Consider the following 27,726-nt stretch of genomic DNA (forward strand, 5'->3'; position numbering starts at 1 on the left):
TCCAGCTGATTCTGTCATCTATCTTTACCCCCAGAAATTGTATTTCATCAACTCTTTCTATTTCAATTCCATCTATTTTGATATTTACCTGTGTTTTCCTTTTACAATTACCAAAAACCATTAACTTTGTCTTGCTCAGATTTAATGAAAGCCTGTTTCTGTCAAACCACATTTGATGCTCGCCCAGTCCGCCACCGGCCATTTTTCCCTCACAGCCGTGCGCTCAAACAGTTCAATAAAAGCCTCTACATCATCCTCTGGTGTAAGCTTGGTCAGCACGTCACCTGGTGCTCGTGTCTGTGCCGCATCTTGCTCAACTTTTCTACAAAGCTCTCTCACAGCAGCTTGTAGATCAGCTTGGGTTTTAAGCAGTAGAGTCAGGGCTTCGCCGTGCGACATGGTGTTGGATGTTGATCAGCATTGCCCGCATTCTCCACCAATTGTGAGCGCTGACCAACACCAAGAGGCAGAGAGGCTTGAATTTCCAATAACAAAGTGGTTTATTAAAGGGCAAAGTCACATGGAGAGGGGGGGGGGGGGGGGGAGAATAATGCAAACAACTGAAATCTTCTTCCCCAATGGGGCGTTTCAAAAACAGATCCGACTGTTATAAGTCTCCAGAGGTTGCCTATGGAAGGAGAGAGTAGACTCATTACAAGTATGTCCATTTACAACAAATCTCCTCCTAAACATAGTGGAGTGTGTGTGTAGCTTACCGCCCGACGATGCGTTCCTCTCCCAGGAGAATGAGCCTCTGACCGAGCAGGTTTGGCCTCAGTTTTATACTCAGCTGATCAGAGCCCAGGTGTCCTCACTTGCTTGATCAGACACACCAGCCATCATTTCAGACTGATTGAGTAGGTACCGGGGAATGTACCGCCCCTCAATCACTCTGCCAAGGGTCAAAGAGCTCCACCTACCTCTGGGAGGGCGCATGTCAGGGCGAGCCCACAGTGACACTCCACAGCTTGTTGTAGTTCACGCAGTGTCGATTGAAACACACCACCCCATTGGGAAACGAGAGGGAATCTCACCATTAAGTGACCCCGAAATAAGCGTTCTTTCCGTGAACATTATGACTGACTGACTGACTGACTGACTGACTCACCCTAAAGAGCCGTCTCTTGACCATGCTCTGCGCACGTGGTAAAAATCACAATTAGATGTTTTCTCCAAATTGTTCAGCCCTACTCATGAGCTGTGTGTGTGTGTGTGTGTGTGTGTGTGTGTGTGTGTGTGTGTGTGTGTGTGTGTGTGTGTGTTTTTCTCCTCTCAGAAGATGAGTGTTCGTGTGGAGGAAGAGGTTGGAGCAGAGCCTCCTGAGAGCTCTCTGTCTGTGGAGGAGTTTCTACTCTTCAGTCCTCAACATGGACCCTCAGACACAAAGTAAGATGACTGTTACACTCTAAACATTACTACTGTAATGTCATATGGTGCAACACTTTTCCTAGTCACTACAAGAAACTTGAAAGTCTGCAAAAGAAAATAATACGAGCCATGTCATCGGGCTTTAACACACCCACACGCCCTCTGTTCCATTGTTATGGTCTCCTGAGGCTTGCTGATTTTCATCTTCACCAAAATGCCTGTTTGATGTATCAAGTTGTGTATAATATGAATTTCAGACTGGCTGAGCTCATTCCAGTCTGCTGTCCCCTGCACACTCATAATACTAGAAATAAACATCTTATGTTTGGTATAAGAAAAGAATAGAAAGCTTAAATGTAGCAGCTTAAGTATTACATGCAGGGGCTCACAGATCTGGAATGAGCTCGATGACAGTACGAAAATGTTGAAATCCATCTCCACCTTTAACTCATTGGCTGCCAGCCATTTCTGGAAAACGGACGCTCCCAGTGCCAGCCCTTTCAGAGCGTTTTCAGTGATTTCTCGAGGCCCACAGAATATTGTGTGATATTACTATGTAAACACCAAACACGCCCAAAGAACGATGAGACTCTCTTGTATCATCAGCAAAAAAAGGTTTATTAATATCATTTTCCGTTCTTTAGTTATCAGCAGTATTAGATAGTAGGGGTGGGGGAAAAAATCGATTCACCTAAGTATCGCGATTTTTAATGTCACGATTTTATTCCAGAATCGATAATCGAAAAAAAAAAAAAAAAAAAAAAAAAAAAAATTGGTGCTTGCAGTCAGGCCACTCACTGAACAGCAGGCCAGATGCCGCCTACTGGTTTACTAGTGGTTTTATTACTTTATTAGTTAGTCTGAAGTAATAATTACACTTCAGGGTTAAAGTGGGTGCATCTCATTGTAAAATTGGACTTCAAACGGCCCAAATCTGGCTTCAAACGGCCCAAATTGGGCTTCAAACGGCCCAAATTTCACGCGTGTCGGCCCATATCAGCATGGCCTGCTTGGTATCTAATGCCCGGCCTGAATTATGATCCCAGTCCGCCCCTGTTTTTAACTATATCGCCCAGCCCTACTCATGATATAATATACAGTCTCTAGTGTATGATTCAACTTTTCCCATGTTCTAATCTAGTGTAAAAAAGCAAACAAACTGAAAAAAGAAAAGAACAAAATAAACAAAAATCGCAATAAATCGTAATATCGAATCGCAATAATCGTAGAATCGCAATACTTAAGAATCGCAATATAAATCGAATCAGCACCCGAGAATCGTGATAGTATCGAATCGGGAGATAAGTGAATCGCCACAGCCCTATTAGATAGGTTGGTTTCACCAGAAACAGATGTTTCAAACTAGAACTGGAGATAATGAGCCTTTTGTGAAATGAAGCATTTCAAGCACATCACTGACTCTGAAGCTAATATTTTCTGATGTAGTGACACCTGAAACATCTGAACAGTAATTTCCTTCAATAAAACAGCAAAAACAAAGGAATTTTGATGGCAAAATAATATTTTTTAGCTGCAACCAGCAGCTCTGCGTGCGCAGACCCTATACCTTCTTGCTGGTCTTGATTTACTGCTGGTGGGCATCAGGTATTCCAGCTTGTGTTTGCCAATCTGTCCATCGAGCCTGCTGTCTGGGTCGGTGTTGTATGGTGCCCTGCGTGCCCCACCCCCCTCAACTGCAAACTCCTCCTCCGTGCGAGTGTGTCTGGTGGCTCTGCTCGATCCACAGTCTGTAGAAATATATACAATTATCAACCACAATTGACCACAGTTTTATTGCTGCAGTTTTACTGACTATAATGCCTGAACCTGCTCAATCCATGATCTGTGGAAATATATCTACCATAAATATACATTGTGTTATTGCAATGTATTTAGAAAAAAAAGTTTTACCTGCTCTGCTCGCTCTGCTGCACGTTTCAAAGTGCGCTGCACCCAGCGTCTATTTTCAGAGCGCTCCGCCGTTTTTGTGCGCCGGCTCCCAGCGCTCCCAGCTGAGAATAATTTTACTTTTCAGAAAGACGCTGGTGTCGGGTGCTCCTTTTCTGGCAACTAATCATATGGAGAAACTATCGCAACAGAGACAGAAAGGCTCAATTGTGGGAGCGGATTGGCTGCTGTTCACAGCTAACGTTAGCTCCAGCATGCATCGGTTTCCGTTTCCCCACGGCTTCTTCTGCTGTTTTTTCTCATCTTTCTCTAATCCGGAGAGCACTGTGGCCACCTAATGGGTCCGTAAAATAGCTTATACACCTTCAAAATCCCCCATATTTTTACAGGAGATGCATCAGGCTTTGATCCACGTCCCACCGTCAAAAAACGCAATTGACGTCTTAAGACGTCAATTGCAGCCTAGGTTACTATTTGAATTGACGTCTTTAGACGTCAATGGCAGCCAATGAGTTAAGAAAGCTCTGAAAGAAAAACTGCTTGAATCCTACTTGTAATCAGGCCCGGTTTTACAGGGGTGCAAAAGCACGCATTGCACCCTCATTTTAATTGTCTGCATGCTCAGTTTAAAAGAGTGGGAATTATTATTTTTATTTTTATTTTTTAATAAATGCTGCAGCTGCACACTTAGTTTAAACTTGAATTATAATTGTTGTTTTTCTTTGTTCTTTGATGTGAATTTATGGCTTTTTGGCACCTATATGTAACCTTTTAAGGTAGAGATAATTGTATTATCATTATATGGTCCAAATATTTCAGTAAAGCACTTGAAACACTTGAAATATTCTTGCTTGGCTGGTATCATTCTACTTGAAATGATGGTAAAATGCATTATTTTTATTAAAATAACATGTCAAATTTTTCGGGCCAGCGGCCTGAAAAATTTGAAGGGGTGCACATGCACGGGCCACCCGGGTCGGCCCATGCATGTGCACCCCTTCCTATCTAGGATGCATCGCTAGTCATCTTGTTCTGGAACCGGCCCTGCTTGTAATGAGTATCTACACCCCTCTGATAATGGAACTCTGTCATTGTATTATGTATTATGTGGTATGTATGTATGTTGTATGTGTTGTATTAAGCGTCATGTGATACGTGTGTTTTACGTATGTATGTTTGTGCATTGATACCTGTAGGCCTTGTATGAGATCAGGCTCCTTCAAAAGCTTGAAACAGCTTCCTGGGAGACCTGACACACTCACATTATAAACCTGATGATGGTGATGATTATGATGATGATGATAATGTACGGTGATGATGGCATCAGTTCTAAAGTCTATTCAGCTCCAACGTTGACTGAGCGCGCTCAGTGGGACTACATGAGTTTGTAACGTGCACGACTGCGTCAAAGAGCTGAATGGGAGGGGCCATCTTTCCTCATTTGTTGCCGTGGTTACCACTGATGCAAAACCTGGCATCCTGGACACTTATCAACAGACCATGTTATCAAAAACTCCAGATGTCAGAAAAACTGACAATGTGCAACGTTGCAAGAAGTTGTGTGTCTTTACTAGAGCTAATGATGATATGTATCAAACATTTGTGTTTGCAGAGGTCAGCACCACATGCAGAGAGCAGAGTCTCCAGTACCCAGCTGTCTGTCTATGAAGAGTGACTGGTCTAAAGACACACCTCCACTCTTCAGTAATGAACCTGGAAAGAAAAAGAAAAAAAAGAAGAAAAGAAAGAACCAGGAAGGTAAGAGAACTGGTTAGACTGTGAGTCTCATTATTATTTTTGTCTAAAATGCATTAAAAAAAAAATCCACATTTATTTTGATGAAAATTGGCGGACCCCCTGCAGTACCTCCACAAACCCCCGAGGGCAGTGGTGCGCAATGTTTTTACATTTCAAATCTACTTTTACATTTTTCAACAGCATCCCACCCTACCCGCCAGAGAGCAGAGTCTCCAGTACCCAGCTGTCTGTCTATGAAGACTGACAGGTCTAAAGACACACCTCCACTCTTCAGTAATGAACCTGGACCTTCAGACACAAGGTATGAGGACTGGTTATACTGCAAAGAGGAAATGTTATTTGACAACAGTGATTCCCAAACTGTGGACCGTGGAGGTACTGCAGGTGGGTCGCGAGTGGTCTGCCAACACTCCTGATTTCCGCGGGCAATCAAATGGCTGTAGCAGGATCAGTTGTAAAGGTACAGTGGAGATCCTGTCATCAGAAGAACCTAGAAGACCTAAAGCATCCATCGCTACCAAGCATAATATGCTAGAGTGTCAGGAAGGGGTCTAAATAATGCTCCAAACATAGGTTACATTTAGGAAGGGAAAAGTAGCTCAATTTATCTGAATGAAAATTGGTTTATTCGGTACCACAAGTCTCCCCTTTACAAATAAGGTAGCACTTTTCACAGCCTAGCAGGCTATCTGCTTTTGGGTATTTTGCCCAAATGTTTTTGTATCTGGATGGATTATTAATTTCCCTTATGCCCAAGTTCACCTGCTCTGTTAATGAAATAAAAAATATATAATATAAAAAACAGAGGGAAATAGATCATCTTAGTCTCATGTGTTGATCAGAGTTGTGATTAAAGGGGTGGGTGGGCCCCGGAAGATTTTCAGATTTCAAAGTGGGCCACGGCATTCTTAAGTTTGGGATCCCCTGTCCTACAGTATTGAGGTGAGCTTGTATTTACAAGGCTGCAAATTAATGCTGAGCAAACAATGACTCAAATTAAACAATGAATAATGAAAATGTAAAAAGAGCTAAGTAGGCTACAGATATGGGCTATATCTGGTGAACACAGAGCCCACTAACAGGTCTACAGCTCAGTTCCTGCAGCATATTGATGTGGAGAATTTAGATCATGTATATAAGCTATACATCTATGTATCTATCGCTCAAAAGGCCACCTCCCTACTGAAGAAAGTATTTTCTATTCATAAGGGGGTCACACGTTATTTCTCTATCATCACAATTAGCGGTATGTATACCTCTAAGACTACAGATATGGGCTATATCTGGTGAACACAGACCCGATGAATAGGCCTACAGCTCAGTTCTTGCAGCATATCGTGGACATGGACCCTCAGACACAAAGTAAGATGACTGTTACACTCTAAACTTCATAATAGTATGAGAACATGGACCCTCAGACACAAAGTAAGGTGACTGTTACACTCTAAACTTCATAATAGACTGAGAACATGAGAACATGGACCCTCAGACACAAAGTAAGATGACTGTTACACTCTAAACTTCATAATAGCCTGAGAACATGAGAACATGGACCCTCAGACACAAAGTAAGATGACTGTTACACTCTAAACTTCATAATAGCCTGAGAACATGAGAACATGGACCCTCAGACACAAAGTAAGATGACTGTTACATTCTAAACTTCATAATAGCCTGAGAACATGAGAACATGGACCCTCAGACACAAAGTAAGGTGACTGTTACACTGTAAACTTCATAATAGCCTGAGAACATGAGAACATGGACCCTCAGACACAAAGTAAGGTGACTGTTACACTGTAAACTTCATAATAGACTGAGAACATGAGAACATGGACCCTCAGACACAAAGTAAGATGACTGTTACACTCTAAACTTCATAATAGCCTGAGAACATGAGAACATGGACCCTCAGACACAAAGTAAGATGACTGTTACACTCTAAACTTCATAATAGACTGAGAACATGAGAACATGGACCCTCAGACACAAAGTAAGATGACTGTTACACTCTAAACTTCATAATAGCCTGAGAACATGAGAACATGCCAAATTATGCATGTGCTCAAAGTAGAACATAATAATAAGCCAAACTATAGATGTGTTCCTATTTGTATCCAAAGTACTTTGAATGAATGATTTTGGAACAGATTAAAGGTTTTAAAAAACATAATCTCATACGAATTCCATTCTGATTTTACAAAATCACATTCCAGAAACAGATTTTATCAGGAAGAAGTGGATAGCGTAAACTATTTTGGAATGCTGTTGCAGGACTTGGAAAAATCATTCGGGGAAAAAATCTAATTGAAACAAAAAAGCAAAATTCTGTCTACTACAATGAAACACCATTGAGTTTAACCTGTGATGTAGAAATGGTGTTAGGTCCTACTACCTAACAGGGTGAGAGCAGCTTGTTTCAGATTCAGATAACTTTATTTATCCCAGAAGGGCATTCAGTTCTAAAGCCTACCCGGCCCCGACGTTGACTGAGCGCGCTCAGTGGGACTACATGAGTTTGTAACATGCAGGACTGCGTCAAAGAGCTGAATGGGAGGGGCCATCTTTCCTCATTTGTTGCCGTGGATACCACTGATGCAAAACCTGGCATCCTGGACACTTATCAACAGACCATGTTATCAAAAACTCCAGACGTCAGAAAAACTGACAATGTGCAACGTTGCAAGAAGTTGTGTGTCTTTACTAGAGCTAATGATGATATGTATCAAACATTTGTGTTTGCAGAGGTCAGCACCACATGCAGAGAGCAGAGTCTCCAGTACCCAGCTGTCTGTCTATGAAGAGTGACTGGTCTAAAGATGCTCCTCTTAACTTCAGTAAAGAACCTGAAAACCTAGACTGTGAGTCTCAATATTATTATTTTGGTCTAAAATTAATTTCTAAAATTTCCACATTTATTTTGATGAAAATTGGCGGACCCCCTGCAGTACCTCCACGAACCCCTGAGGGCAGTGCTGCCCAATGTTTTTACATTTCAAATCTACTTTTACATTTTTCAACAGCACCCTCCCCCATCCGCCAGAGAGCAGAGTCTCCAGTACCCAGCTGTCTGTCTATGAAGACTGACAGGTCTAAAGACAGACCTCCAGCTTTCAGTAATGAACCTGGACCTTCAGACACAAGGTAAGAGGACTGGTTATACTTCAATGAGGAAATGTTATTTGATATCCTACAGTATTGAGGTGAGCTTGTATTTACAAGGCTGCAAATTAATGCTGAACAAACAATGACTCAAATTAAACGATGAATAATGAAAATGTAAAAAGAGCTAAGTAGGCTACAGATATGGGCTATATCTGGTGAACACAGAGCCCACTAACAGGCCTACAGCTCAGTTCCTGCAGCATATTGATGTATATCACTGATATATATATATATATATATATATATATATATATATATATATATATATATATAAATAAAAGACCAGACAAGACCTGACAACACCAGTTCCATTTGACACTTTTCATCTGACATATTCTCCATTAGAAGTAGCTATATTAAAAGAGAAATAGTAGGCAAACACTGCTTTGTTTCATTAATCAGGTCTCACACAGGTGCAAATCGTACGTACTTGTTGCAGCACGAACTGGTTGTTCCTGGACCAACATTTCCTCCTAGTTCGGGCCGGGAAAACCCTGCCCCGAACTCATTTGATTGGTCGCCGCAATTGCTTCTTCCTGAAAAGGTGTGGCAAGTAAAAAAGATGTGGTTAGGATTAGGGTTTATAATCTAACCACGACCATAACCAAACCCTAACCACGTTGTTGTACTTGCCTAAACCTAATGTTTTATACAAATGTGTGTGGTTAGGGAAGGGCTTCTAGTCATGAGTCCAGACAGGCAGCTTGCAGGCAAGTGTTCGCTGAGCCTTGGCTGAGGAGCTCTTTACCTGAGATGATGAGAGCTTCCTCAGCATCATAGATTTTCAGCCTAGCTACCAGGCCAAGCCCCAGCAGCAGCCTAGCTACCAGGCCAAGCCCCAGCAGCAGCCTAGCTACCAGCTGAACCACCAGCAGTCTGTGTGCCTGCCTCTCCTGAACCGACTAACCTGTGAAGAGCCCATCCTGATTGTCTTCTTCATAAAGACACAGATACCTTCACAATGTTCATAATGTGTTTCTCTCAGGATGCAGCAGCAGAGAGCAGACTCCCCTGAGCCCAGCTGTGTGTCCATGAAGAGTGACCGGTCTATGGATCCACCTGATAACTTCAAAGATGGACAGCACTCTACTGATCTGAGGTATTTATTTGAAACTGATGATAACAACAGATGCTGTTGTCAAATTCACAGTTATCAGATGTAGAATTGGTCCGATCCTTCATCACATCCAATCAGAGCAGCATTTACACAGTTGAGTTGTGTGTGTGTGTGTGTGTGTGTGTGTGTGTGTGTGTGTGTGTGTGTGTTCAAGATTCAAGATTTTTATTGTCACTCCATAGTACAAGTATCACGTGTGAAATTCTTGTGCTGTAGACTCCGTTACAACATAGTGCAAAATAACAGGGCAAATAGGTGCAGGAAAACAAGAGAAGGACTCGCGCATCCGAGACTCTGAAGGAAGAATGAGTGATGAGTCTCGCGCTAGCTAGCTGGCTGCTAGCTGGCCGCTAGCTGCTCCGGTATGCTTAGCTTTTAGGTGATAGCTCAAAATCGATGTACTTCGGTGATATTTTAATTCCGTTTTACACAAGGTGCAAACTACTGTTGACTTGTCCACTGTGCCATTTTTTTTTTTTTTTTAGTAAAACAAGCCATTTAGAAGCGTATTGCTGTCGCTCTCTTCCATACCTGCACAGGCAGGAGACAGGAAACCGCTGCGACCGGCTTGACTACAAGTACGGGTTCGATGAAGGGACAAAATAGCGGCATGCGATCAACGCGATAAAAAAGAAAATAACGCGGTATGGTCGGCCCTTAATCGCAACGCGATTAACGCGTTAACGTTGACAGCCCTAATGTGTATATATATATATATATATATATATATATATATATATATATATACATACATATACTGTCAGCGCCGCGGGAAGTAGGGGTGCTGCAGGTGCTGCAGCACCCCCTAGATTTTTCCCAAAAAAAAAAAAAAAAAAAAAAAAAAATTACAAATGTAATTAAAAATATTTTGCAGTGCACTATGTTCCTTTCTTGTTTAAGAATGTTTCGGGAAATGAAAATGTAGCCTATTTAAATAGAATTATCAACAATAACAATCAAGGAAGTTACATGCTTGTAGGCTAGAGAAGAAGAAGAAGTGTGCATGCACGCACATGTTGTGTTGAACCAACCAACAACCAATACGAATTGTTTAATCTGGCAATAAAGAAATGTGAACTTGACATGCTATTTTAATAGCCTACTCAAAAATGCACCTCCCACTATACAGCAAAGAGAGGAGTCAATGTTTCTTGATATATGCCATTCAGATCAGAATAATTAGTCTAGTCATTAAGTTTGCTGATAATATTTCTATCATGTTAAGTCTGTGTCATGTTAACTGGTGTATTCAGAGCAAATGGGGAGATATAGAGCATTATCATCATGCTCTATATCTCCCTCTTTGCTCTGAATGAGTGAGAAAAGGAGAAAATACTGAATAATTACATCACAACAGTATCCTAATGTTAATTTAAAATGAGATATTCCTCTAAATATGGAAAAAAAAAAAAAAAAAAACGTCCAAATTTTTTTCGGCGGGGCCCTTGCGGGCCCCACCGAGAGTCCCTCCCTCCCAGCACCCCCTGCTTAAAATGACTTCCAGCGGCCCTGTATACTGTATATGTATTCGATATTGTGAAATTCAATATCGCCCCAGACACACCAAGCCGACAGTCGGTTGTCGGCCATGTCTGGGCATCTGTCGCTCTAGTATTTGCGGTGTGTCGCGCACCATTCGCTCTAGTAGGCTTTGTCAGCTGCTTTTCTGGCTGATTCAACATTTTGAATCGGCGTGTGGTCGTTGGTGAGAGAATTCACTCTGATTGGCTGGTCAGGGGTAGAGACATCACTCTGATTGGCTGGTCAGGGGTAGAGACATCACTCTGATTGGCTGGTCAGGGCCAGGGTAGAGAAATCACTCTGATCGGCTGGTCAGGGGTAGAGACATCACTCTGATTGGCTGGTCAGGGGTAGAGACATCACTCTGATTGGCTGGTCAGGGCCAGGGTAGAGAAATCACTCTGATCGGCTGGTCAGGGGTAGAGACATCACTCTGATTGGCTGGTCAGGGGTAGAGACATCACTCTGATTGGCTGGTCAGGGGTAGATACATCACTCTGATTGGCTGGTCAGGAGTAGAGAAATCACTCTGATTGGCTGGTCAGGGGTAGAGACATCACTCTGATTGGCTGGTCAGGGGTAGAGAAATCACTCTGATTGGCTGGTCAGGGGTAGAGAAATCACTCTGATTGGCTGGTCAGGGGTAGAGACATCACTCTGATTGGCTGGTCAGGGGTAGAGAAATCACTCTGATTGGCTGGTCAGGGGTAGAGAAATCACTCTGATTGGCTGGTCAGGGGTAGAGAAATCACTCTGATTGGCTGGTCAGGGGTAGCGAAACACTAAACGCTCTGCTCATTTTCCAACTTCATCTCATCTGATCATTCCAATACACTGATATTTTCATGACGTGACTTTGGTAAAGTCTATCACCTCTCGCTGCAGGATACCCATTTAGTGTGGTTTCTCCTTATTCTTCCTTTCTTCTTCCACAAGCAAAAGACCAGACAAGACCTGACAACACCAGTTCCATTTGCAACTTCTCATCTGACATATTCTCCATTAGAAGGAGCTATATTAAGTGAGAGAAATAGTAGGCAAACACTGCTTTGTTTCATTAATCAGGTCTCACACAGGTGCAAATCGTACGTACTTGTTGCAGCACGAACTGGTTGTTCCTGGACCAACATTTCCTCCTAGTATGGGCTGGGAAAAATCCGCCCCGAACTCATTTGATTGGTCGCCGCAATTGCTTCTTCCTGAAAAGGTGTGGCAAGTAAAAAAGGTGTGGTTAGGGGCTTCTAGTCATGAGTCCAGACAGGCAGCTTGCAGGCAAGTGTTCGTTAAGCCTTGGCTGAGGAGCTCTTTACCTGAGATGATGAGAGCTTCCTCAGCATCATAGATTTTCAGCCTAGCTACCAGGCCAAGCCCCAGCAGCAGCCTAGCTACCAGGCCAAGCCCCAGCAGCAGCCTAGCTACCAGGCCAAGCACCAGCAGCAGCCTAGCTACCAGCTGAACCACCAGCAGTCTGTGTGCCTGCCTCTCCTGAACCAACTAACCTGTGAAGAGCCCATCCTGATTGTCTTCTTCATAAAGACACAGATACCTTCACAATGTTCATAATGTGTTTCTCTCAGGATGCAGCAGGAGAGAGCAGACTCCCCTGAGCCCAGCTGTGTGTCCATGAAGAGTGACCGGTCTATGTCTCACCCTTATAACTTCAAAGATGGACAGCACTCTACTGATCTGAGGTATTTATTTGAAACTGAAATCACAACAGATACACAGTTATCAGATATAGAATTGGTCCGATCACATCCAGTTGAGTTCATTGTGTGTGTGTGTGTGTGTGTGTGTGTGTGTGTGTGTGTGTGTGTGTGTGTGTGTGTGTGTGTGTGACCGTGTGACCTTATATGACCTCATACATCATGTCCTCTCAACAGAGTCAAGGAGAGGTCAGAGGTTTCCAGTGGTCCGTCTGCCCAGGAGCATCAAACAGACCTGGACTCCGTATTTACGGTGTGAAAAGAAATAACACATTTTACTTCAGCTACACACAAAAACACCCTGTACTTCACCATCAAGTGAAATCAACCTGTTACAAAAGGGACAGAGGCTACTGTATCATGGCTAGTTATTATGGTTAGGAGTTACTAAGTTATGCCTAACATCACAGCTAGTTATTAAGGTTAGGAGTGACTAAGTTATGCCTAACCCAGGAGTTTTGAAAGAGTGGGAGAGTGAGCCTCCCCTGAGAGATCATATAGACAGGTGAACTAAAAAATTGAACTAAAATTAAATAGCCTATGAAATGAAAAGGCAGACTTCTCTTGAATTACAGGCAGAGCATATGCTTCAGCTTGTTAAACAAGTAAAACTGGTCAGGCTAATCCAGTTTCAATAATCTGAATTTAACTCAAATGAAATATGAAAAAAAAATAAAAAAAATGGCCAATGTCCGCGACCCAATCAAAACGGCCCCGCGACCCACCTTTGGGAAGCGACCCACCAGTTGAGAAACGCTGGTGTAGATGATCAAATATCCTATTAGTTTGAGAAGGTGCAAGTCTATCATGTCATGTGGTGTTGATTGCTACTCCTGTAGTGTCTGCTACGTTAGTTTGGTAACTAACATAGCGGACGCTACCGCTACGTTAGTTACCAAACAGTCTTAATCATCAGTTCTACATGTCTGTGCGTCCACACATGACCAGCTGTCCTCAAGAAACATAGCTTCACAGGTCTGTGTGTCCACACACGACCAACTGTCCTCAAGAAACATAGCTTCACAGGTCTGTGCGTCCACACACGACCAGCTGTCCTCAAGAAACATAGCTTCACAGGTCTGTGTGTCCACACACGACCAACTGTCCTCAAGAAACATAGCTTCACAGGTCTGTGCGTCCACACACGACCAGCTGTCCTCAAGAAACATAGCTTCACAGGTCTGTGTCCACACAGGACCAACTGTCCTCAAGAAACATAGCTTCACAGGTCTGTGCGTCCACACACGACCAGCTGTCCTCAAGAAACAGTAGCTTCACAGGTCTGTGCGTCCACACACGACCAGCTGTCCTCAAGAAACAGTAGCTTCACAGGTCTGTGCATCCACACACGACCAGCTGTCCTCAAGAAACATAGCTTCACAGGTCTGTGTCCACACACGACCAACTGTCCTCAAGAAACATAGCTTCACAGGTCTGTGTGTCCACACACGACCAACTGTCCTCAAGAAACAGTAGCTTCACAGGTCTGTGCGTCCACACACGACCAGCTGTCCTCAAGAAACATAGCTTCACAGGTCTGTGTCCACACACGACCAGCTGTCCTCAAGAAACATAGCTTCACAGGTCTGTGCGTCCACACACGACCAGCTGTCCTCAAGAAACAGTAGCTTCACAGGTCTGTGCGTCCACACACGACCAGCTGTCCTCAAGAAACATAGCTTCACAGGTCTGTGTCCACACACGACCAGCTGTCCTCAAGAAACATAGCTTCACAGGTCTGTGTCCACACACGACCAGCTGTCCTCAAGAAACATAGCTTCACAGGTCTGTGTGTCCACACACGACCAGCTGTCCTCAAGAAACAGTAGCTTCACAGGTCTGTGCGTCCACACACGACCAGCTGTCCTCAAGAAACATAGCTTCACAGGTCTGTGTGTCCACACACGACCAGCTGTCCTCAAGAAACATAGCTTCACAGGTCTGTGCGTCCACACACGACCAGCTGTCCTCAAGAAACATAGCTTCACAGGTCTGTGCGTCCACACACGACCAGCTGTCCTCAACAAACATAGCTTCACAGGTCTGTGCGTCCACACACGACCAGCTGTCCTCAAGAAACATAGCTTCACTTCAGCTACCAGACTGCTTTTGATCCATGTGGTTCATCTGTCGGCGTCCTCAATCAGTATCATCAACATCAGCTGCTCTTCCTTCATTTTAGGATGATGTCATTTCATGGACAAGAGAAACCTTTGACCCAAATATGTCAGTACAGTACTTTCCCTACAGCCCCCCCTAACGGTACACCTCCAGTACTACAATAATATAAGCAAAGAAAGAAGCAAGAAAGAAAAGAAAGAAAGAAAGAAAGAAAGATGGATTTCTAAAAAATTAAGAAAATGATCTGACTACTGTCATGATTGTAATTTTCTGCAGGGCGTAGCTATAAACCATTCTGGTCATTATAATGTCCCAACACAGTCTCACAAAGAATTGTGACATAGTAACGTGGGTCCACAGCCCAGACATTCTACTTTCATCAAAACACATTTAAAATTGTTCAAAAATAAAGTTTGTTTGACCACTAGAGGGCGGGGCCGAGGCGGGGATGAGGCGAGGATGAGGCTCCCACAACTCTCTACTGGGGCAACTCGGTGGTCACGGCCGGCTCAGTAACCAGGAAGTAGCTGTGGACTGAGGCAGAAACTGATGTTCACATTCAACAATTTTAGAGCCATTGTTGTGAACCTAGAAGGCTTTGTGCTGTGGGTCAACATTTCTATTCCATAATTATTTGTGAGATCATGTTGAATCTCCATGCTGCACTCTTTAGATCAGTGCAGCCTTTCAGTCTCTGCAAGATGGATGTAATTTTGTGTGCAGATTTTACTATGAAGGTTTAATATGTATATTATTCTGTTCCAGCTGCTTGAGGAGAACATCGTCACCTTTGTGAAGATGGAGCTGAGAAGGTTGAGTCCAGATGAGGCAGAATGCTCAGAGAGTCAGAGTGAGGAGGAGGAGGTGGTGGATGGTGTGGAGGAAGAGCTGAGGAGGAGCACAGAGGCTTTTCTGCTCTTCCTGAGGAGAATGAAGCAGGAGGAGCTGCAGAGGAGTAAGAGTCTTTAACAGCTTTAAGGTCATGGAGAGAGAGGGGAGGTGGTGGACAATGGGTGATTTATGTCTGTTAGAGTTTTGCTTAGTTTTCAAGACAATGATGCCACCTATAAGTGAAAGAATTGGCAAAACAATATAGGAACAAATCATTTGGGGCACCTCATCTAATTCATTTGAATCAGGTGCACAAGCTGTAGCTGGAAGATGCTGTCAAGCCACAGTTCTCAACCGCAACAAAGAAAGAACATAACGAAACAAGAAACAAATTATTAGAGAGAGAGAGAAGAACATTATATTTGACTTTTGCTCATTTTGATCTCATTTGACTTGTTAACACATTCACTGCCAGCCTTTTTTCAATACTGTAGTTAGCTTCTGCCAAGGTTTTTTTTTGAGGATTCTGGCTCATCTTTCAAGAGCCGAGGATTCTTTTCTGTTAGGATTTTGTGAACACAAAATATCTCAAAAGAACTAATAGAATGTGTGCTTTCTCTGTCTAAAAGAGTTAGTTTGTAGAGTTAGTAGTTATGTAAGCATTAGCAGTTGAATACAGCATGGTTTCAGCGTCTGAAAATTTAAGCTGAGATAAACGGCTTTTTGTGAAATTCGATAGAACAGTCACTTTAACCATTCATTTTTGGCATCAGTAAGACGTCAGACATCTAAACAATAGTTTTGAACAGTAATTTCCTCCATAACAGCAGGAAACCCCCCTCTGCTTCAAACTCCTCCCTCCGTGGGCGTTCTCCTCCGCCCTCCTTGGCTCTGCAGCGGGTCTGTCACAAGCGAGTTGCTGCTGCCTGGCTGCTGCCTGGCTGCCCCTCGTCGGGGCGAGTCTGGATGGGGCTCGCTCGTTTCTTGGGGTTTCGGTTGAGAGCTCTGATGAAGCTCTTGCGATTCTGGGCTTATTTATGCTGCGTGTTTCAAAGTGTGCACCCAGTCTATTCTTGGAACCCCCCACCGTTGTGCGCCACCGCTGTGCGTCAGCGCGAAAGCGAAAGCGTTTTCGCCAATCCATTTTACAGTATGAGAACGGTTTCCTCGCGCTTTCCCCTGCAGTTTTGGCTCGGCTCTTTCTACTCTGGAGAGCACTGTCGCCACTCAGTGGGTCGGTAAAATAGATTATACACATTCAATACCTCTAATATTTGTATAGGAGACGTAAAAGGGTTAGATCCACGTCCCACCGTCAATTTTTTTTTTTTTTTTTTAAGACGAGATATCTCGTCAACGGCAGTCAACCGTTGGATTTTTTAAGACGAGATATCTCGTCAACGGCAGTGAACGTGTTAAGACCTGTTTAATTTTTTCGGAATGTATTTGAGTCATCATCGGTTTGGAACATGTCAAATCCATTCCAACAAGAACACAGGATAAAGAAACTGAGTCTAGCCCTCCTTCATGTTGGAACTTTACAGTTTATAGTGGCTATAGTTTAAAATGATAGAAGCCATGAGCATGTCCAAACTCTGCTGAAAATATAAACATTTGCCAAACAAGATCTATTCATTACAAGATTTAAAGTTAAATGAGCAGAAACCCTCTGGATAATCTGGTAAAATTATTAATTTGTTAATGTGAGTGTAATATGCTGAACACAGTGGTGCACACTGGGAAACAAAACAGCACCACACCAGTTGTCTTTCACACTGAGCTGCACACAATCAGGACCTGTTTGTCCACTCACCACTGATGAGCTGAAGAGATGTCATGGAGTGGAGATACACATTTACCAGGAAATGTTCACATTTCTCATGTTTACCAAAACATCTGCTCACTGATGTTGTTTGTTCTTTCAGAAACTCAACATCCACAACAAGAACACAAATCCAGTCTGAAGGAGAAGTTTCAGTGTTTGTTTGAGGGCATTGCTAAAGCAGGAAACCCAACACTTCTGAATCAGATGTACACAGAGCATTACCTCACAGAGGGAGGGAGTGGAGAGGTCAATGATGAACATGAGGTCAGACAGATTGAAGCAGCATCCAGGAAACTAGTGAGTACACAGTACTACAATAATATAAGCAAAATCCTAATAAGTACTAAGAATAAGAAAGAAACAAAGAAAGAAAGATGGATTTCTAAAAATTAAGAAAGTTATCTAACTACTGTCATGATTGTATTTTTCTGCAGGGCGTAGCATATAAACCATTCTGGTCATTATAATGTCCCAACTCAGTCTCACAAAGACTTGTGACATAGTAACGTGGGTCCAGAGCCCAGACGTTCTACTTTCACCAAAACACATTTAAAATTGTTCAAAAATAAAGTTTGTTTGGCCGCTAGAGGGCGGGGCCGAGGCGGGGATGAGGTGAGGATGATGCTCCCACAACTCTCTACTGGGGCAACTCGGTGGTCACGGCCAGCTCAGTAACCAGGAAATAGCTGTGGACTAAGGCAGAAACTGATGTTCACATTCAACAATTTTAGAGCCATTGTTGTGAAACTAGAAGGCTTTGTGCTGTGGGTCAACATTTCTATTCCATAATTATTTGTGAGATCATGTTGAATCTCCATGCTGCACTCTTTAGATCAGTGCAGGCTTTCAGTCTCTGCAAGATGGATGTCATTTTGTGTGCAGATTTTAGTATGAAGGTTTAATGTGTATATTATTCTGTTCCAGCTGCTTGAGGAGAACATCGTCACCTTTGTGAAGATGGAGCTGAGAAGGTTCCGGAGGGTTCTGAGTCCAGATGAGGCAGAATGCTCAGAGAGTCAGAGGGTGGAGGAGGAGGTGGATGGTGTGGAGAAAGAGCCGAGGGGGAGCACAGAGGCTTTTCTAAACATCACACTGCTCTTCCTGAGGAGAATGAAGCAGGAGGAACTGGCTGAGGAGCTGCAGAGGAGTAAGAGTCTTTAACAGCTTCAATGTCATGGAGAGAGAGGGGAGGTGGTGGACAATGGGTGATTTATGTCTGTTAGAGTTTTGCTTAGTTTTCAAGACAATGATGCCACCTATAAGTGAAAGAATTGACAAAACAATATAGGAACAAATCATTTGGGGCGCCTCATCTAATTCATTTGAATCAGGTGCACAAGCTGTAGCTGGAAGATGCTGTTAAGCCACAGTTCTCAACCGCAACAAAGAAAGAACATATAACCAAACAAGAAACAAATTATTAGAGAGAGAGAAGAACATTATATTTGAGTTTTGCTCATTTTGATCTCATTTGACTTGTTAAGACCTGTTAATTTTTTTCTGAATGTATTTGAGTCATCGGTTTGGAACATGCCAAATCCATTCCAACAAGAACACAAGATAAAGAAACTGAGTTTAGTCCTCCTTCATGTTGGAACTTTACGGTTTATAGTGGCTATAGTTTAAAATGATAGAAGCCATGAGCATGTCCAAACTCTGCTGAAAATCTAAACATTTGCCAAACAAGATCTATTCATTACAAGATTTAAAGGTCAATGAGCAGAATCCCTCTGGATAATCTGGTAAAATTATTAATGTGTTAATGTGAGTGTGATATGCTGAACACAGTGGTGCACACTGGGAAACAAAACAGCACCACACCAGTTGTCTTTCACACTGAGCTGCACACAATCAGGACCTGTTTGTCCGCTCACCACTGATGAACTGAAGAGATGTCATGGAGTGGAGATACACATTTACCAGGAAATGTTCACATTTCTCATGTTTACCAAAACATCTGCTCACTGATGTTCTTTGTTCTTTCAGAAACTCAACATCAACATCAACATCAACACCCACAACAAAAACACAAATCCAGTCTGAAGGAGAAGTTTCAGTGTTTGTTTGAGGGCATTGCTAAAGCAGGAAACCCAACACTTCTGAATCAGATGTACACAGAGCATTACCTCACAGAGGGAGGGAGTGGAGAGGTCAATGATGAACATGAGATCAGACAGATTGAAGCTGCATTTAGGAAATCAGTGAGAGCAGAAACAACCATCAGATGTGAAGACATCTTTAATCCCTTACCTGGAAGAGACAAACCAACCAGAACATTGATGACAAAGGGAGTGGCTGGCATTGGGAAAACAGTCTTAACACAGAAGTTCACTCTGGACTGGGCTGAGGACAAAACCAACCAGGACATACAATTCATATTTTTATTCACTTTCAGAGAGCTGAATCTGCTGAAAGATAAAGAGTTCAGCTTGGTGGAACTTCTTCATCTCTTCTTTCCTGACACCAAAGAAGCAGGAATCTGCAGGTTTGACAAGTTCCAGGTTGTGTTCATCTTTGATGGTCTGGATGAGTGTCGATTTCCTCTGGACTTCCAGAACAACAAGATCCTGACTGATGTTACAGAGTCGACCTCAGTGGATGTGCTACTGACAAACCTCATCAAGAGGAGACTGCTTCCCCTTGCTCGCATCTGGGTAACCACACGACCTGCAGCAGCCAATCAGATCCCTGGAGAGTTTGTTGACATGGTGACAGAGGTGAGAGGCTTCACTGACCCACAGAAGGAAGAGTACTTCAGGAAGAGATTCACAGATGAGCAGCAGGCCAAAAGAATAATCAAACACATCAAGACGTCACGGACCCTTCACATCATGTGCCACATCCCAATCTTCTGCTGGATCTCTGCTACAGTTCTGAGCGATCTGTTGAAAACCAGTGAGGGAAAAGACCTGCCCAAGACCCTGACTGAGATGTACATCCACTTCCTGCTGGTTCAGTGCAAACAGCAGAACATCAAGTATCATGGGAGAGCTGAGACAGATCCACACTGGACTACAGAGACCAGGGAGATGATTCTCTCTCTGGGAAAACTGGCTTTTGAGCAGCTGGAGAAGGGCAACCTGATTTTCTATGAAGCCGACCTGAAAGAGTGCGCCATTGATATGACAGCAGCCTCAGTGTACTCAGGAGTCTTCACACAGATCTTTAAAGAGGAGTGTGTGCTGTACCAGCAGGAGAAGGTCTTCTGTTTTGTCCATCTGAGCATTCAGGAGTTTCTCGCTGCTGTCTACATGTTCTACTGTCACAAGAACGGGGATGAGAGGGTGCTGGAGACATTCCTGAAAGAAGAAGAAGAAGAAGAAGAAGATGATGGTGAACAATCCCTGGATGTCTTTCTGAGGAGAGCCATGGTCAAATCCCTGAACAGTAAAAATGGCCACCTGGACCTCTTGGTCCGCTTCCTTCATGGCCTCTCACTGGAGTCCAGCCAGAAACTCTTACAAGGCCTGCTGGGTCAGACAGAGAGCAGGCCTGAAAGCATCCAGAGAGCCATCAGTAACCTGAAGGAGATGAACAGTGATGATAGAAAAGGAGAAGACTACAATACATCTCCTGAAAGAAGCATCAACATCTTCCACTGTTTGATTGAGATGAATGACCAGTCAGTACACCAGGAGATCCAAAAGTTCCTGAAGTCAGAGAACAGATCAGAGAATAAACTATCTGAGATCCACTGCTCAGCTCTGGCCTACATGCTGCAGATGTCAGAGGAGGTTCTGGATGTGTTCGACCTGGAGGCCTACAACACATCAATGTTGGGGCGACAGAGACTGATCCCAGCTGTGAGGAACTGCAGGAAGGCTCGGTTAGTACTCCGTTAGTAACAGTATAGAACAGTCTAGACAAGCAGTTTTTAAAGTGTGAGGCACGCCTCCCCTGACGTGACGCGGAAAAAATAGAAGAAAATGCACAGCCTCCACCAGACATGTCCGTCCAGTCACAAAAGTAGCGTAGGTGGTTGTCTGCAGAGAGCCTGTATGCACACCCTCTGATGACGGAATTTACGTCACGCAGACCGTGGCTTCATCCAGGGGCACATCGCCCACAGTCTGACTGCCTCTGTGAGGTGAGCTCAGGCTGTCAGAGGAGAAACCAGAAAGAAGGAAAACACAATTTTTTTTAAATGCGTGTTTCACCAATCCGATTGCGGCAGTTATTTGTATGTACATCAAACACATATATGGTCATATTTTTGTATCTGTTGGGGAGCTATTTCAGACCAATTCTACAAGATTTATGGGGCTGGAGAACTGTCTGTCCACGCTGGCCAGCCTGGCTGCAGACACAGTCCATAGAGGATGAACATGCAGAGAACACAACATTTACTCGATACACTGCACGGGGCGGGTATCCCACTAGTTATAATAAAGATGATTAAAAAAACGATTAAAAGTCCTTCAGAGTGGATAAAGATGTATACAATGTTTAAAAAGAGGATATTTGAAAATAGCAGGATAAAGAGGTTTTAAAATATTAAAGAATATAGGATAAAGATGTTTACAACATTTTTGGAACTCGTTATGCCCGAGTGGAGCATAGAACAATAATAGTAGGTAATAATGGCAATAATAAATGTTGAGAGAGAGAGAGAGAGAGAGAGAGAGAGAGAGAGAGAGAGAGAGAGAGAGAGAGAGAGAGAGAGAGAGAGAGAGAGAGAGAGAGAGAGAGAGAGAGAGAGAGAGAGAGAGAGAGAGAGAGAGAGAGAGAGAGAGAGAGAGAGTGTGTGTGTGTGTGTGTGTGTGGGGAGGAGGGAGGGGGGTGTTGGTCTATATGTTCTCTGAGGGGAGGCGCAGTCTTCCACCCTTTTAAAACCCCTGGTGTAGACTAGAGTGACCTTCATACCTGACACACACATCAGAGTTACAATATTTCATACCAATGATTAAGATTCAAGATTCAAACATGTTATTGTCTGTCACAAAGCATCAGACATTTTTCCTTCGACCAGGCTCAGGTGCATGTTACAAAACACACAGACACACATCATTAAAAACACAACTGACAAAAGCAGTGTTAAGATGTTAAAAGTGCAGTGCCCATTTAAAAGACAATACTAGTAATACTACTAATGTATTATATAAACCATACTGTATATATACACACCTATATAAACTATAGCCTATATATAAACTCTATTATATATATATATATATATATATATATATATATATATAGTAGGGAATGACAAATGAGGAAGGTAAAAGTTGATCCAGCAGGTTTCTGGCATCGTTTATTTACAGATCCCTATCTATGTACATGGAGGTTACAGCACGTTGGTAGCTATAGCTAAGAGTGGTAAGCTAGCTAGTAGCTGCAGGCTGTGTAGTGGTCTAGTTGCCTCCTGTGCTAGGAGACGAGACTCAAGAACAAGAGACTTGATTAGCTTAAATAGCCCCAGCTGCTCAATCCACCAGAGTCACATGACTGCACGTGAGGTTTCTGTCCCAAGTCCGCTATAGATCGCTAGCAGATTATGTTGTGGTCACCACAATATATATATATATGTGTGTGTGTACAGTATATATATATATGTGTGTGTGTGTGTGTGTGTGTGTGTGTGTGTGTGTGTGTGTGTGTGTGTGTGTGTGTGTGTGTGTGTGTGTGTGTGTGTGTGTGTGTGCGCACACCAGGAACTAATCTCCCATGCAGACCCTGGCACCGTGACATGATTGCTAGCTAGCTAACTACTGCAATGAAGTTGATTTGTGTATGAAAGTTTCCCCCAGTCTTCTCCTGCCTTCAGCTCATGTCACAAATATCATAATTACAGAGAGTCACATGACCGAGCTGACAAAGTGGTAAATATGATGCTGTAGGCTCAAAACTTTCAAAGTTACTAAACCCCAACCAAATCTGTGGTGAAGCCAGACTGACTCTAATGGTGTCAGGCTGTTCTACTGATCTGTTTTACCACAACTGAACAGCCTGTGGAGCTCACACTGAAATCTCCATAATTTTTCATTATTTTCTTAAACTGTTTTTTACAGAAATGCTTTATTATGATACAATTGCGTTCATGTATTATTTTCTGTTTGGTTTATGCTTATATTATACATTAATCACTTTTGGAAAATGTCAAATTCTATAGTATAAATTATTGCTATTAGTATTATTCTTTATTAGTAGTAGTATAGGTCAGGAGGAGGAGGAGTGCTTAATAGGTTTTGATTAGGATGCTGGTCTCAGGTTTGATAATCTCTTATTTTACATTAAATCTGTAAACAGTCTTTCTATCTGTGAACTCTGAGACCTCAGCTCTGAAGTCCTGGGGCCGGTTGTACAAAACACCTTGAGTTAAGATTTTCCTTAGAGTCTGAGCACACCCTTATAAATCTTCTCCTTAAGGTTAAAATGTTAATGGGCACCTTAAATCTTAACTCAAGGTGTTTTGTACAACCGGTCCCTGGTCTCAGCTCTGGAGTCCTGGGGCCCTATCTTGGTACAAGCGCTATTTGCTTTTTGCACTTGCTCCCTGGATTGCGTACCATTCTGCGTGTTTATGCTATCTTCGGTACGATAGCGTCCACTTTTGCACCGGGTTTTCCGGCCCGGCGCATCTGTGGGTGTGCCTTATGGTAAACCAGGCATGGCCACGCTAAATCCTCACGTTTGCTATCATCCCTGAGCGCACCATTATTCTCCGCACTGCTCCAGCAGTGCACGGCAAATCCTTGGGGCCCTATCTTGGTACAAGTGCTAGCTTTTTGCGCTTGAGCCTGGGTTTGCACGCCTTAAAACACGTCTTTTGCTTTGTGTGTTGGGCACGACACCTTCCAGTTTTGCGCCGGCATCTGGGCCAAACACAGGTGGGCGTGCCCAAGCCAAACCAGGCGTGCCCAAGCCAAACCAGGCGTGCCCAAGCCAAACCAGGCGTGTCCCCGCAAAATCCTTGCCTTCTCCTATCGTCAGCAAGCGCACAATTCTTTGCACACGGATGTCCCATTAAAATACAAATGCCAGGACATCAAATTCTGCTGCTAAAATTGGGTAACAGCAGATTACTCAGTGAGGCAATCAACTATTATTCACTGAAAACCTTAATCACATGTAAAGTACCACGATCATGCTGACATCGTCTTGTAGGCTACCCTCCCTCTCTCTCCAAAACCTTGTGTGTGCGTGTGCACACACACACACACACACACAGGGGCGGACTGGGATCATAATTCAGGCCGGGCATTAGATACCAAGCAGGCCAGGCTGAAACGGGCCGACGCGCGTGCCTGCGAAAAATTGGGGCTGTTTGAAGCCAGATTTGGGCCGTTTGAAGCCCAATTTGGGCCGTTTGAAGCCCAATTTGGGCCGAGTCCAATTTTACAATGAGATGCACCCACTTTAACCCTGAAGTGTAATTATTACTTCAGACTAACTAATAAAGTAATAAAACCACTAGTAAACCAGTAGGCAGCGCCTGGCCTGCTGTTCAGTGAGTGGCCTGACTGCGGGCACCAAAAAAAAAAAAAATTGCAGGCCAGGCCACCGGGCATTTGCCCGACGTGCCCGATTATGCAGTCCGCGCCTACACACACACACACACACACACACACACACACACACGCACACACACACACACAGTAGATTACTTTGAGCAAATTGTGTGGGCCAGTGACAGAGGTAACCCCCTTCCCTGCAATTGCACGTATGCATGCATTAAGATGAACCTGGCACTTGGGACAATTTTGATATGTTGAAATAGGCTAGAATTAAATTCTCACACATCCCTGCCTATTGAGGAAACAGATATTTTTTACATGTGTATGTTATAGCCTATTTATATGAACAAAACGTCTAATGCGCGTGGACAACCATATGACATTTGCGCAAATGAATTGGAGGGAATGAAAGGAGCGACACTGATTGGTTGTGTGGATGATAACGCCCTCACCAAGCCTGCACACCTCTGAATAATTTCCAGAGTTAATCCTGCATAAATCACTGTGGCGCTGGGACAAGTGGCATTTTGTGCATCACAGAGAATAGCAGATGATTTGGGAACGTCCATTAATTTGTGCTGCGCCCGGCGCAAGCGCTAAATTACCGCTTTTGTCACGATAGGGCCCAGTGTTATTGTTATGTGATGGTGTTGATGTGATGGTGTAGAGATGTCCAAATTACACATGGAGATTAGAGTATCGTGCAATTTCACAGTTAAATGTCATCCTTAAAATGAATAGACAACACCTGTTTGGTATTCCCTTAAGTGCACATTAAAAAATAATGTGTAATTTATGTGAAAATTATGAGGTGAAAATGTTTTGTTAATATGATCGATTATAGCCCCTCTCTCTCTCTCCAAAACCTCACGCACGCGTAAGGTTGACGTGAGATTGAGTATGGTGTGATGATGGTGCAATGCAGTATGATGTGCGTGCCGTGCACACACACCATACACCACCATACACCATACAGAATCGCCCAGATTAATTAATCACCAATGCCTTAATGCCAATTAATAGCCTACTATAATATTAGTTCACAATTATTCCTCCCCTTTGAGTAGCCTACATCTGTCAGTTCCCATCTCCCTCCCTCAGGAAGAAAATAGGATACAAATAGGGGTTAATGGGAAATGAATTGAGAAAACTTGGACATTGTAGCCTACTTGCAATATTATTGTCAAGCAAATGTCCCTGTTTCCTCGTTGCAAACACGTTTCTATTTTCCAGCCAACTAAAGAACCAGAATTGCATCAATTAAAAGCTGCAAATCACAGATGTTTTTAAATGATGTGATGATTGTTGTGAGATGACAACACACTTGAGCACGCCCCCATTTTGTGGTGCGCTCAGCGCTAAACACGCGCAAGCGCTCAATTACCGCTTTTACGATGATAAGGCCCCTGGTCTCAGCTCTGAAGTCCTGGGGCCCTATCTATCTTTGTAGTAATTCACATGTATTAACTCTCACATGTAAAAAGGACACAGACTCACTGCTTGCCTATAACGTGAAGGTGATAGTAGGAACTCTAGAATTAATTAATTAATACAAATATGTGCCGGGTTCTCCACACCCACAAACGGTATTAAAGGGAGTGAGAGACGGGAATCTGATTGGTTTGATTGATGTGATGCCCAGGGTCTGGGCTTTACATCAATCAAACCAATCAGTGTGGCCTGCATCATTCTTGCCTGCACAGGTGATAAGCACGCCCATTTCATGATTTTGCACACAGCACTCAGGCATTTTGCGTGGCAGGGAGAATAGCAGAGGGTTTGGTCACGCCTCTAAATTGCACTAGTGCCCACCGTTAAACACCGCACAAGCACTAATCACTGCGTTTGCGAGACCAGGGCCCCTGGTCTCAGCTGTGAAGTTCAACTTCTTCTTTATTCTTTATTCAGATTGAGGTTCTGCGAGTTGACAGAGGTTCACTGTGAAGTCGTGGCCTCAGCTCTGAAGTCCAACTCCCATCTGACAGAACTGGACCTGAGTGACAGCAACCTGCATGATTCAAAAAAAGTGAAGCTGCTCTGTGCCGGACTGGAGAGTCCACACTGCAGACTGGAGACTCTGAGGTCAGACATCATATTTAATAATGTGCTGATATGAATATTATATGGATTTTGTAATGTGTGGACGTCTGTATAGAGTCGATCAATCTGAAATCAGACATGATCTGGTTTTAGGGGCTTAGATCTCAAATTCTACTCATGTTGTTGGCCTTAATCATTTTACTCTGGAGAGGAGAGAGAGGGAGAGTCATATAGGCCCTAATTCACCTGATTACTATTTATGCAACTTCTTTGATTCTGTTATATAATACTTGCTTTCTTGTCTTTAAAGGACGGCTTTACTGGTAATCAACCCACTTTGTATCATATATAATCTCAGTAATATAAGCACATGGGCAGCCTTTATCTTCTCTCTGTTTACTTCACGGAGAAAAATGCTCCTGCTCCTGTCTGCAGAAACTCTGCCCCCGTCAGCTGCAAGTCATTAAGGCTCCTTAAGGCTCTCAATGCATTCTCTGTGGATGTGCGCATACTTAAAAAATAAAATAAACAATAACAGCCCTCGAGCAGATTCCACGTCTCCAGCAGAACTTCTGCAGCTCCGTTGTGACGCGTTGTGACGTGAAACGCGTCACAACGGAGCGCTTTGCCAGAGGAGGAAATGGGAGATCTCCGTGAGGAAAACACAGAGAGGTAAACACTGCCCATGTGCTTATATTACCAAGATTATTAATGATACAAAGTGGGTTGATTACCAGTAAAGCCATCCTTTAAAGTATTGTATCTATTTGTGTTCTTTCTTTTTGTTGTGTCAAACTCTTCCAACAGGCTGGCAAGTTTGACACAAAACAACAACACACCAAACCTCCATCCAAAAACACATAACAGTAGTACAGTAGATCAGGCTGCCATCAAAGCCCTGTGAAGCTGATA

The 27,726-nt window shown here is 43.3% G+C and overlaps 1 protein-coding gene across 1 annotated transcript; it reads left to right on the plus strand.

The window, feature by feature from the left end:
• Window positions 1-1,279: 1,279 nt before the first annotated feature.
• LOC310791535 (NLR family CARD domain-containing protein 3-like) lies at window positions 1,280-27,718 on the plus strand (the record flags this gene model as incomplete). Its single annotated transcript, XM_083653209.1, has 12 exons — window positions 1,280-1,386; window positions 4,889-5,034; window positions 5,215-5,335; window positions 7,780-7,895; window positions 8,058-8,178; window positions 9,185-9,298; window positions 12,415-12,528; window positions 12,721-12,796; window positions 13,383-13,392; window positions 19,307-21,146; window positions 26,683-26,856; window positions 27,622-27,718. 12 exons carry the CDS (start codon window positions 1,280-1,282, stop codon window positions 27,716-27,718), a joined length of 3,036 nt encoding a protein of 1,011 aa, XP_083509335.1.
• Window positions 27,719-27,726: the final 8 nt, after the last annotated feature.

Source organism: Poromitra crassiceps (genome assembly GCF_964638095.1).
Source record: "Poromitra crassiceps genome assembly, chromosome: 16".
NCBI lineage: Eukaryota > Metazoa > Chordata > Actinopteri > Beryciformes > Melamphaidae > Poromitra > Poromitra crassiceps.